Source organism: Lutjanus erythropterus, chromosome 14, assembly GCF_056507025.1.
Source record: "Lutjanus erythropterus isolate fLutEry1 chromosome 14, fLutEry1.hap2, whole genome shotgun sequence".
Lineage (NCBI taxonomy): Eukaryota > Metazoa > Chordata > Actinopteri > Lutjaniformes > Lutjanidae > Lutjanus > Lutjanus erythropterus.
In genome coordinates, this window is record NC_139330.1 from 12411878 (window position 1) to 12423541 (window position 11664).

At 37.8% G+C, this 11664-nt stretch overlaps 1 protein-coding gene across 1 annotated transcript; it reads right to left on the minus strand.

Annotated features, from left to right (window-relative positions):
* Positions 1–350: 350 nt before the first annotated feature.
* Positions 351–8961, minus strand: tial1 (TIA1 cytotoxic granule-associated RNA binding protein-like 1). The gene is made up of 12 exons (XM_084735804.1): positions 8754–8961; positions 8180–8276; positions 7164–7262; positions 6943–6997; positions 6755–6842; positions 4687–4762; positions 4291–4399; positions 3288–3383; positions 3071–3155; positions 2740–2863; positions 2364–2506; positions 351–2179 (listed from the first exon to the last, which is right to left on the minus strand). Exons 1-12 carry the CDS (start codon positions 8780–8782, stop codon positions 2056–2058), a joined length of 1125 nt encoding a protein of 374 aa, XP_084591930.1. The 5' UTR covers positions 8783–8961; the 3' UTR covers positions 351–2055.
* Between the last annotated feature and the right edge of the window lie 2703 nt (positions 8962–11664).

The following is an 11664-nucleotide window of genomic DNA, read 5'->3' on the forward strand; positions in this document are numbered from 1 at the left end:
GCATCTCTAACAATGACAGAAAAATCTGAAGGCTGTCCATCATTTTGACAGATTTAAACACAGAGGGCGATCACCGTCAGCCATATAAAAGATAAATGCAGAAATCTTTACCCAAATCATCAAACTCACTAAAGGGAATTCACATAGGATTGAGCCCAATAATTATTATGTGGTTGATAAATGAGGTGAAAAACAGAGGGACAGATGGCAGAAGTGGCAAAAACTGTTTGTCGTGGTTTTGAAAATGAAATGATATTAAATAAATTGTCTCATTATTATTAAAAAATATGACAGAATTTTTACAACCCTGTCCATCAAAATGACGGACAACGAGAAAGTCTAACGCAACCTCTGACTCTTGATATATTTATTACTTGAGTCTAAAACATTTGGACAATTTGTCTTCGTACATGTGGGTGAATAAAATACAAAAATTATCAAATGATGATAAAACATGATGCAATATGATCAGGGGCTGGTTTTGGTGCTAAATCAAGTCTAAGGTTCTCAGCAAAATCTCTCACAGACATTCAAAATAAATGACTATAAATTAACTGAGGATATCAAGAGGAAGGAAGAAAATATTTGAGATTCAATATTTTTCTAGGAAACCAGCCCCAGAATCAGCACACAGAGTCAGTTACCTTTACAAAGTTTGGGGGTTAAGCTGTTTTCACAATATTTTGTTTATATAGTGAGCATGTGCTATAGCCTTTCCTTTGAGACACAGGATTATAAATTAGTCCAATCTAGGCTACATTAAGGTTTAAACTAAAGTCCATCAAAAGTCTGCAAAGAACATGCTGATCACTCTCATACAAAACATGAAAAACCTAATATTTTTTGCTTTTAGAGCTGTGTAGGTGAAATTCTCTTTGTACACAAAATTTACCCAAGAGATACCATGTCCCGCTTAAGTCTCCTTTAAAGCCACAGTTGTTTATACAAATAGTTGTTTCACATATACAGGAAAGGTAAACTACCATTCCGGGGGCCTCTATTCACAAAGCACTTTTTATTAATACATCACAACAGGACTGAATATCTCACTATGATCTGAAGCTAAGCCCAAACCAACTTTTAGCATGTTGGTTCATTCTTGTGGCTCACTGCAGTTTGTAGCACAAATTAACGGTGACAGATCGCACCCGCTGGGCATCTGTACCACTCTGTCTGTGTTACTGTATGCCATTTTAAAAACTGACCTATATGACAAAACATTAACTTTATCAATGCATAAAGACTTGAGTGCAGTTTTGTCTTCTGTTGTATAAAATGACACTAAAATGCCCCAAGTATGACAAGTAAATAAACATTTTGACAAGTCTGGTACAAACAATTTTTCACTGAAATATTAAAAAGCACATTGGCAAACTGAGAGCAGATATTGCTTTATTTTAATAATTCAATATTAATGTTAAAAACTTTGAGTTTCCAAGTATTTTAATCCTTGTCATGATCCAGTGAGCTGCTGGAGTAAAGTGACTGCTTCTACTAAGTGTGCTTTTAGCTCCACTAAAATAACTTTGGGTATTAGGTTTCTATGTGTACATTTCAAAATATAAACAGACACAAAAATCTGCTCAAATTCTGAATCTGAGAGGGTAACAATTAGTTGCGAAGGACCACACTTTGGCTTTATGATGGGCAACTTACTCAGGGTGTGAAAAGAGGAAAGGCATGCTCATGCTGCAAATCCTCTTTGTCACACACTCAGTAAGATTTTCATAGTGCCAAACATTTTAAGGGTCATGATGTCCTCTAACATTTATTTAGACGGTTGGTTTGGCTTTACTTCAGAAGCTCAACAGCACTTTTCCATAACAGGACTGTGAATTATCAACAAATAAACTTTTAAAAAGTTGTGAGTAAAATGAACACTCATTTAAGAACACAATTGTTAAACTGGTTGTTGAGGAGCAACTAGCTATAAAGGCTTTGTGAATATGGCCCCTGCCCTTCTTCTGCCACAGCAGCTGTCCAGATGAAAGTGTGCTGTGTAGCCTAAAAGGGTTGAGGAAATCCCCTTAACATTACACTCAGATTAGGGCCAGCTCACTGCGTTTGGTAGCCAGCCATGCTGAAGTTGGCCAGGTTGGACATAACTGGACCAGGCGGGGCTGCAGCCTGGGCAGACGGAGACCCAAAGCTTCCCACCCAGGCTGGTGACTGGGACTGCCTGCAAAGACACCACAAATACCCAGTTAGTATGACTGTGGACACTGCGAGCAAAGATCAGCTGTAAAATAAATCAAAGCTCTTCAGGCAAAGTGCTTTAAACTTAAGAGAGTGGTCATGTACCATCCATGAGGCTTTTAAACGTTTATGAATTAACTGAATGCATACTATTGAGTAAAACTTACTCTACTCCAAATCCTTGCTGGTTCCACGTCTGGCCGTACATGCTGTAGGAGGGAACTTGCCACCCGTTGGTCATGTACTGCCCATACTGCTGCTGTGGATTCCCATAGAGTTGGTTCCACTGGCCCCACTGACTGTACTCAACCTGAGTGACACAAACAGAGAGAGGAAAAGTAAATAAATTGCTGTCACATATTACCACTGTGTTAACTAAGAAGCAAATAGTATTACAAATACTGCAATAAAAAGCGCAAATTACAAAAGAAATGCAATTTTCCTTTCCTTCCTGGATTTACTCTTTCTATTGAAAAAAAAAGGTATACAACTGCCCCTAAAAATATACTTTTTTGTTTTTGGCATCAGTGATGTTTTGTTTACCTGCTGTGGATTTTTTGCCATGTCAGGAGATTCTTTGCCCCAGAAGCACTTCACTATGTGTCCTTCGATGACTGTGCCATTTACTGAAACAATGGCATGGGCAGCACTGTCGTGTGAGGAAAACCTTAAAAGAAAAACAGCAGCTTAGCAGTCAAATTTATCAGACAAAATCTCTGTCAGGCAATTAAGAAAATAAACAGCATTAAAATGTTTAGCTAACAGTGAAGGCCACTGACAAAAGAGTCAAGTGTTGACTGGCCTGTCAGTGGGTCATGCAATGAGCTTGTGTTGACATCTAGAGGCCAAAAGGTGCAATGGACTGAGGCTCTACCTGATGAAGGAGTATCCCTTCTCTGGGAAAACTCGGATTTCCATTATTTGTCCAAACGGTGAGAAGGTCTGTCGCATTAGGTGTTCTGACAGAATCAAACAGAAAAAAGGTCAATGCGGTTAGTTGTTAGGCTTTTTGAGGAAACTAAGTAATAAGAGCACTACTGCACTGTGACTAAGGGCTGTAACAGCACATCTTTAGAGCACAAGACACTTGCCTGATAGTCCTGACTGGATCCCTCCACAGTACACAGTACAGTTCTGTGGACTGGACTGAGCCACTACATCATCGAACCTCAGATGCTTTGATCCATCTGAAATAAAAACAAACACCGATAAATAGATGTTCCCACTAAACCTGCCTCCTAACAGTTGACTAAACCATTAAGTCAGTGGGTTTTAAACAATGTAATAGTCACTGCCCATACACGCCCAGGCATCATTATCGTTGGCATGGATGTTAAACGATAAATCCACTAGAGGGTGCTGCTTAGAGACAAAAGTTACAGCAAAGGAGGAGTCACAAGTTTCTGACAACAACATACATGGGGGCAATGAAGGGGGTTGCAATACTGTACCTCTTGATAAAGAGGCAAAGGCAGAGGCAATGTTGTAGACAGCAGTCGTCTGTGCAGCCATTAAACACATCACAACATGGACAGAGAATTCTTTTCATTAACTAACTGACGACAAATGTCCTTTCCAATACTTTCAGATGTTTAAATCTTCTTTATGGTGTTCTGTGGTGGTGTCTTGCTTGAACTACTGAGTACAATGCTTCACTGACCGTTATGACTACCGGTGGTACTGAAGAAAACATACAGAAATAGGAGTGAAATGCACACAGATTACGGACAGAAGGCTCCATCTGTAGTGAAACCTAGGTCACACTAATGATGAAACAACCTACGCTACAGTATTTGCTGCATATAATCAAATGGAGTATTTCAAAAGTAAAAATAAAATCTGACATGGTAAGATGGGGTCCTTAAGGTGATACATTTCTCTAAAATTATTCGGCTCTTTGCTGAGCCAACCAATATTGTGTGTAGCGCAGTGTGCTAAGGAGGTGGGTCAATTCGTGAGCAGAAGCTAATGTTTCTGACCTAGTTCCACATAGAAGTAAATGAGATGTTTGGTCTGGCTGTGCTCTAATACTCCAAAATAAGTAAAATCCCTTGTGTGGGCGTACAGTGGATATGCAGAGCCTTTAAAACTTACTGTCCTGGGCACTCTTTGGAGCTGGCGGTTTACGTGTTGCCCAGTTGGTCCTGATTTGACGTCCTCCAAGCCACTGCCCCCCCATGTTAATGATTGCATTCTCTGCATCCTATTAATACAAATGGAAGACAGTTAAACCTCTGGATTTGATGAATCTGTGAAGTTTATTAGGGACCATAATCAGTACTCAATATATACATTACTGTTTTTAATCTAAGTAATATTGAAACTGGTGATGGTAAACAAATAATGTAATGTTAGGTGATTTAAGTTGCAACTATGGGTTGAACTATGATTAATCATTAATTATTTAAATTACTTTAAATGCATTAAAGTAGGATAATAAACAGAAAATAGAAATAACCTTCAGTCTGTGTTCTTGCACTGGAGCCTTACCAGTTTGTTGTAGAAGGACACAAATCCATACCCCTTTGATTTGCCTGTCGTCATGTCCTTCACAACACGGGCATCCCTGGAGGGAAACGTGAAAAGAACTTCAGTGCACTTTCCAGTTTAAATACTTCAAACTAAAAGGAACCACGCAAAACACACTGAACTGTGAATCCTCTACACTGGCCTACATTAATGTACATTAGCTATCATGACCTTGTACTGAGCACTGACTCGTAATATAACTTCAAAGCAACACTTGAAAACAAAACAAAACAAGTACAAAAACATGCAGCCTACAGTATTGTTTTTAAATAATTTCAGGTGTATTAATGGATTCTTGCCACTAGAGCACCACTTCTTGTTCAGTCTTCTCAATAGTAGACTACTGATTTAAATTCACAAAAGGAACAGATTATATGGATTACCATGCATTCTTAAAATCTGCGGTTGGTGCTCTTCCTACAAATAGAAATATATAGAAAAATATCAAAAGAGAAAAAAGGAATTAAAAGGCATACATGGCCTGTTAACAGATTTCTTTATTTTTCCTGGTCAATTCTTTACCACCAATATGGAGTATGGAGTTTGGGGAGCTGCAAATTTTAAGAAATTGACATTTTCAGAAATTTTGAAAGAGGATCATTGCACTACAAACAACACTATGCAAATCAAATACGAGACAATTTAAAACATAGATTTAGAGGAATACATTGAGTATTGGAATTCGTTAATCTAAACTAAATCATGTTAACACATAGCATCTACAAATAAAGACATATGGAAAGAATGGAATAAATAGAGAAAAAAAAACTACATCTGAGTCTCCAGAGTGCACAGTTCCTTGCTGTTAGCCTTCAAGCTCCTGTCCAATCCTATGAGCATTTCTGTAAAATAACCAAAGTGCTATTACTTCACTGAGACCCACAACTAAAAGCTGTTCAGGTTCATACACACAGCTTACATTTAGCTGACATACAGTTTACTTACCACACCCTAAATATGCAAACAAAAGCAAGAGTAAACTAAAAGCTGACACTTTAGTCATAAAAACAGAGACACAATAGACAGACCACAAGTAAGTAACTGCAATAAAGCTCTTAACAACTCATAGGAATTGTTAGTAATTAATAATATCAATAAATGACGCTGTTCAAGTCTGTTAAAGGTGTTTTTGAAAACATGGCATTACATACAATGGTAAGAGGTTCAGTCCTTTCTGATGATTACTTTCATGTAATACTTTAAATTACGTTGGTCCATCATCAACTATGTTTACATGCATGAATGTAGCGTCTTTTACACATGGTTATGAATTTGACAAAGAATACATCAGGATGAAACATAAATATATCTGATCTCCTGAACACTAACCATCTCCACTGACTTTTAAACATTGCATCTCGCAAGAGATAACTTGTGTTTGTGTTATCTTTTTTCAATTCCCAAAGCCTGCTCATGTATCAGTCTAAATTATAATTTATTTGTCCCAAAACTATATGATAAAATAATACTACTCCATCAAAAAACAGTAAAATAGTTGTAACCATTTGTCCAGATGTTCTTTTAGTGGCCTAAGCCTCATTGTGTAATGCAAGCTTTTGTTTCCCTTTACAGTCTAAGTCTCTTTTTGACATCCTTTAGAAAATAATTATCACTGCAAGAAAGAGGGTATATCAGGGTGCCCCAGTGTTTCATATCAAACCACTGTTTGTATTCCAAAACAAAGGGATTTATCTGAGATCAGAGGTTGTTTGCAAACTGTAGAGGGAACAAAAGCCTGCTGGATGTCAGCCTGGTGGATGAGTGTTTCAAATATAAAAAACCCACTCATTCTTTTTCATAATATGTGTGAACTTCTTAATATTTTAAGTTTTATTGACTTAAGTCAATACCCATGTTGTATGCATGTAAACATGGTCATAGATGGTTGTTTCAGAGCATAAGCTTACAGAGGATTATTATGATGTACTTTAATATTGTCAAACTTTAGAGAAATCAATATACTTGCATTGTACCATTCAGATAATTGTAATGCACATAAAAATAAATACCCTTTAAAGTGACAACTTACGAGATTTTCCCAAAAGGTGCAAATGCAGCCTTGACATCCTCAGTGGTAATCTCAGGGCTCAAATCACCCACAAACACATGGAAGTGATCTAGAGCAAAACAAAAGACAAACAAACAAAGAAACCATTTACTATTCTGTGGTGAACTTTGATTTCAACAAATGAGAAAAATCAGTAGGTGAACACTTACTGGATGTGTCTTTCTTCTGGCTACTTGGCGTGGTTGCCCAATTTACTTTGACCTCCTGAAAGCAGGAAGTTCATAGAGAGCATTTAAAACAAGGACCTGACTTTTATGAGAACCTGAGAAATAGATATTTTCTACACAACATACAAGAATCACAGGGGAATTCGGAAACAGTGGAGCCTCCTAACCTTTCTTTTAATTTTAGAGCAGACAAATTTTCCTACCTTTCCTAATATCTTCCTCCCATTCATGGCTGCAAGGGCTGCAGCAGCATCTCTGTGTTCAAAGAACTCCACAAAGCAGTAAGGGTCGTTGCTTGTATGCTGCAAGGGAGGTCAAACACAAGAGGTCAAAAGGTAGGTTCCACAATTTTATAGACAACTGTGATGTTAGAGTAACAGTGAAACAACACAGCAAAGAGACCAAACGGTGTGGAACCAGAAGTGAAAGCACTGTTATTTCAAAATTGAAAGCACTGCTATTTCAACCTCTTCAACTCTCTCAGAGGTAACTGAAAGCTCAGCTAGAGTGGATTTGCTGGTGTTATAAAACTAGAAAAACTAAGGAATGTGTTGGTACCAACCCTGTCGTGCCAGCTTGTTGGTAAGGGGGTCTCTTGACCACTCAGCTTAAGATATCTGAATTAAAATGGGTTCCATGGGTACTCAAGAATCTCCCCTTTACAGACATGCCCACTTTATGCTAATCCCAGGCAGTTTGGGCAAAAACCATACAGTCTTGGCAAGCAGTATGAATATGTTATTTTCACCGACACGATTTTAATATTTCTGCATACTGGGGTCCCTGAACAGCATTGGAATTGCATAAATTAGGTTTGACTGGAAGCCTGAGGCTCTTGTGGATTCAATGAGCCCAACTGTCATCCATGATACCATTTTTTAAAATCTTGTACTCACTGCATAAAATGACCTATTGTGACCTCTAGGATAATCACAGCCCCCTTTAACTGTACAACCACAAACTAGAGACCTGGGGCATATATGGCTTTTCTACATGCACTGACAATGGGGCGTTTCTAGTGCAGTGTTATTCACCCTCCCCCCTTAAAAAATGGTATATGTTCAGAAAGGAGGAGTAGAAAAGGTTGTTCAAGTTCTCCATCACTTTTAGGTTAAAGGTGGGCCGTGGGTACCCCAGATATGAATTACAGGACAGAGATTCATAAAAAGAGAAGGAAAATCATACTTGAAAAGAAAACCAAACAATCTTGACTGCTTACCTCTGTGATCATTTTACAACTTTTGCAAGGCCCTATCTGGGTGAAGAGTTGCAGAATCAAAATTTCTGTAACATCCCTGGACAGGTTTCCCACATACCTAGAGGGAAAAGAGGAGGGTAATTTACTGAAAGCGGTTACACAAACAGGTAACGATAAGGTGGTAAAGTCAGTAATGAAAAACTGACGCACACACAGCTTACTTCTTGTATTAACGTCATCGTATGGTTAGTGGTGGCGAGTTATTAATATGACGTTATTTACATTAGCTTGACTGAGTTACAGTACAAGCTGGCCCAACGTTACTAACAGCTAGTTAGCTAACAGTCGTCGCTGTTAACGTGTAAAAAACTACACAAACGTCTGAGATGGCTATTATTTTTATTTAGCCGTACACAAACTATGGTTCTATAAACTAACCTGGTGTTGATGGATCATTAAATGTTATTGGTTTCTGTTTGTAACTTGTTCATCAGGTTTGAGTAGCTAGACAGCGGCTAACTAGCTCTGTTAGCCACCGGTTCCCGACATTAGCCCCGCTAACGACACGTAACGCTAGACACCTAAAATTACTTACAGGGTTTTGGGGTGGCTTTCGTCCTCCATGGCCGTTGCGGACAGTCACCAGGGCAGAAAGCGATAGTTACTAGATAGCTAGCAAACGTTAGCCGACTCCACTGTGCCCGGTTAACTACAGCAACTAGCTAACTAGCTTAGAAGCTAGCTGACCGGAGCGCCAGAACATACGTCACACTCAGAGTCCAGAGAGCGAGCGAGCGTGCGTGCGTGCGTGCGTGGGTAGTTGAGAAAAGTTAGGTCAGTGTGAGGTAACAAAAAGAGATACTTTTCACAATTTCAACAGTGAAAAGTATACATTTCCTAAGGATTGCTTTATATCTCGAGGTGACTTGTTAATAAAAAACTGCAAAAGTCCAAACATGCCGTAGTTAATGTACGGACATAATTTGCGTGAGACTTTTATTTTGAAGTGCAAAATCAGGGTACGTTTGTTGTAAGCACCGGTGTACGACGGCTCACGGGAACTGACTGGAACCCTGGAGACCTTTCTGGAATCTAGTGTGTGAGTATACGTTTTTAATAAGACATCGACAAACTGTATTACTCTAAAAATAAATAAGCCAAACACCTTCTTATAGTTAGTATGTTTTTTGGCAACAATTCGAAATGGAAAAAATGCATATTTTTATTGTATCTGTAACTGATGGGCACCAAGCACCACTCTAGATAAATTAATAAATCTAGAATGGAAAATGGACATTCCACTTTTCTCTTTCCTCTCGTCACTTTCCACCATCAATTAGTGTCAGCTAAAGGAAATGAAAGAACAACAGATAAACTAGAGGAGAGAACAGGGAAGAGGGGAAAGATGATAAATACATTTATGATTAGCTCATACACATTGTATATAAAAGTGTATGTGGAAAATTTATTCTCAAAAAATAAACTGGTGTGATGCTCATGAAAACATGCATTACTACCTGCCACAATGTAGTTTTGATATTAGCAGTGGGGGGCGCCAAAGACAGGAAATTTTCTTTTTTTTCTCCCCCATATGCTGAATTCAAGAGTTTTTGGCAGGTGCTTTTACTTTGTAGTAATTTTATTAAAGGACCAATAAGAATGATTTCCCCTGTGTCACAATAACCTCAACATTTCTTTCAAAAATACCGAAGTTTGCTTTTCCATCAAGGTTTATTGGTTCCAATTGTGTGTTGAGCAACACCAGGGTCTGTACTCTATTAGAAGCCATTTGAGAGAGGGGTCAAAGCAGGACGGGTGGTGTGTGGTTACCAGATACATGTCCATTCCATGCAGTGTAGATAGACAGAGATGCCCTCTGGTCCTAGGATGCAAATATTCAGGAAACATGTCATGAAATATTCTGGAAACACATCATCACTGAATGAAGAATCTAATAACCATTTGTCAGTGTGATTTATCACTGTCTAAATGACTCCACTGACTAAAGGCATCAATTATTTTAGCACATACGACTGAACAATGTAGGGCTGACTGGATCTTTCTCACAATCAGAAATTTGTGTGTCACTTGTACACACACGCTGGGATTCAAGACAGGGCTACATTAATCTGTCTGTTTTATGATTCATTTGTATTGTTACAATATAATAACAGATAAAAAATCCCTGTAATATTCCTATTGAAAAATGTTTATGGAACTGACTTATGTGGGAATTTTGAAAGATAATGTTGATGCGGGTCACACTTACAAACACCCCTGTAACAGGAAGTAGCTTCACAGTCTATCTAATAAAGGTTTTGTTATTGTCAATCTTGTCACTGTTTTCAACTGCAATGTCCAAATTGTGTTTGAGCATCTGTCCAAATCCATGTGGTGGTTTTCAGACAGTCTCCAGCCAAGTGAGGGTGAGTTTTTTGAGATTTTCTAGTATTTCCCTCATAGTATGAGGCTGAATTGGAGTAATCCTGCGATTAAGGAAGATCTGTCATCAGAGGTATCACTGTGCCCACACTGCATCACACCACCACAGTTACGTAATTGTGTACCAAATCAAAGCAAACCCAGACTGAGTTTCCTTGGACAAGATTTCTCATGTGGGAGTCTGAGTACATCTATTTGGGGAACCTTTTATTGTGAAAAAGCTTGGGATTCCCTTGTCTAATACACAGAAAATTGTTGTCGAGCTGCAGTCCAGGGACTGAGGCGTCTCCAGGAATCCTTTTCCCCCTTTATTGCATCATGTTAAACCCACACGGTTGTCTTCAAACACAATACATGCAGGCCTATTCAATTTAACAAAACAAACAAAACAAAAAAGAAAAAACAGGACACAGGGGAAAAAAAAATATGGGGTATATAGAGATGCACTGATGAAAAATATTTAAAGCTTTACAAATTATATTGTTTTAACTGCTTTACTCTTCTTCAGGCCATCTAATGTTTAAATATAGTGTCTGATTTCTATTTTGAATTGTATGTGTGGCTTCTTCTTAGCCCCTTTCCATTTGTGGGAGTAGTATCTCCCACATAAAATAAAAAGTAAGCATGTAATCTACAATCAGTATCTTTCATATCATAAAAAATATGTTTCCTTTTTCTAAATTATCAGTTAAACCAGTCAGGGCCTTAAGGAAATATTATATATCTAACCAAATAATTTTATACATAGGCATACCTACAAAAAATTGACAAATAGTATGTCATAATACAATAATACCATGATAAAAAGTCCATGATACAATATTTATTGTTATAATAATAAAAGTAAAATAAGAAAAAAAAAGTCCTTTATTGAATAATGAATCCAATAATAATAATCCAAAAATAATAAATTCAATGTGTACATTTTTGTTTGTATTTTTTTTTCCCCTTTCAACTTAAAATGCCTCCTCTTTCCTTTGTTAATAAAATAAAATAAAAGTAGCCTTCCATGTCCTAAGCATGTGCAAAAAAGTTGGCATGAATTGTCTTTGACAACAAATGCT

Excerpts from the sequence above, each read along its gene's own strand:
- tial1 (XM_084735804.1), bottom strand. The coding sequence starts at position 8,782 with ATGGAGGACGAAAGCCACCCCAAAACCCT. Across the intron at positions 7,263-8,179 it reads GTTGTAAAATGATCACAGAG|CATACAAGCAACGACCCTTA; the intron begins GTAAGCAGTCAA and ends CCTCCCTTGCAG. Across the intron at positions 4,400-4,686 it reads TGTCCTTCTACAACAAACTG|GATGCAGAGAATGCAATCAT; the intron begins GTAAGGCTCCAG and ends TTGTATTAATAG.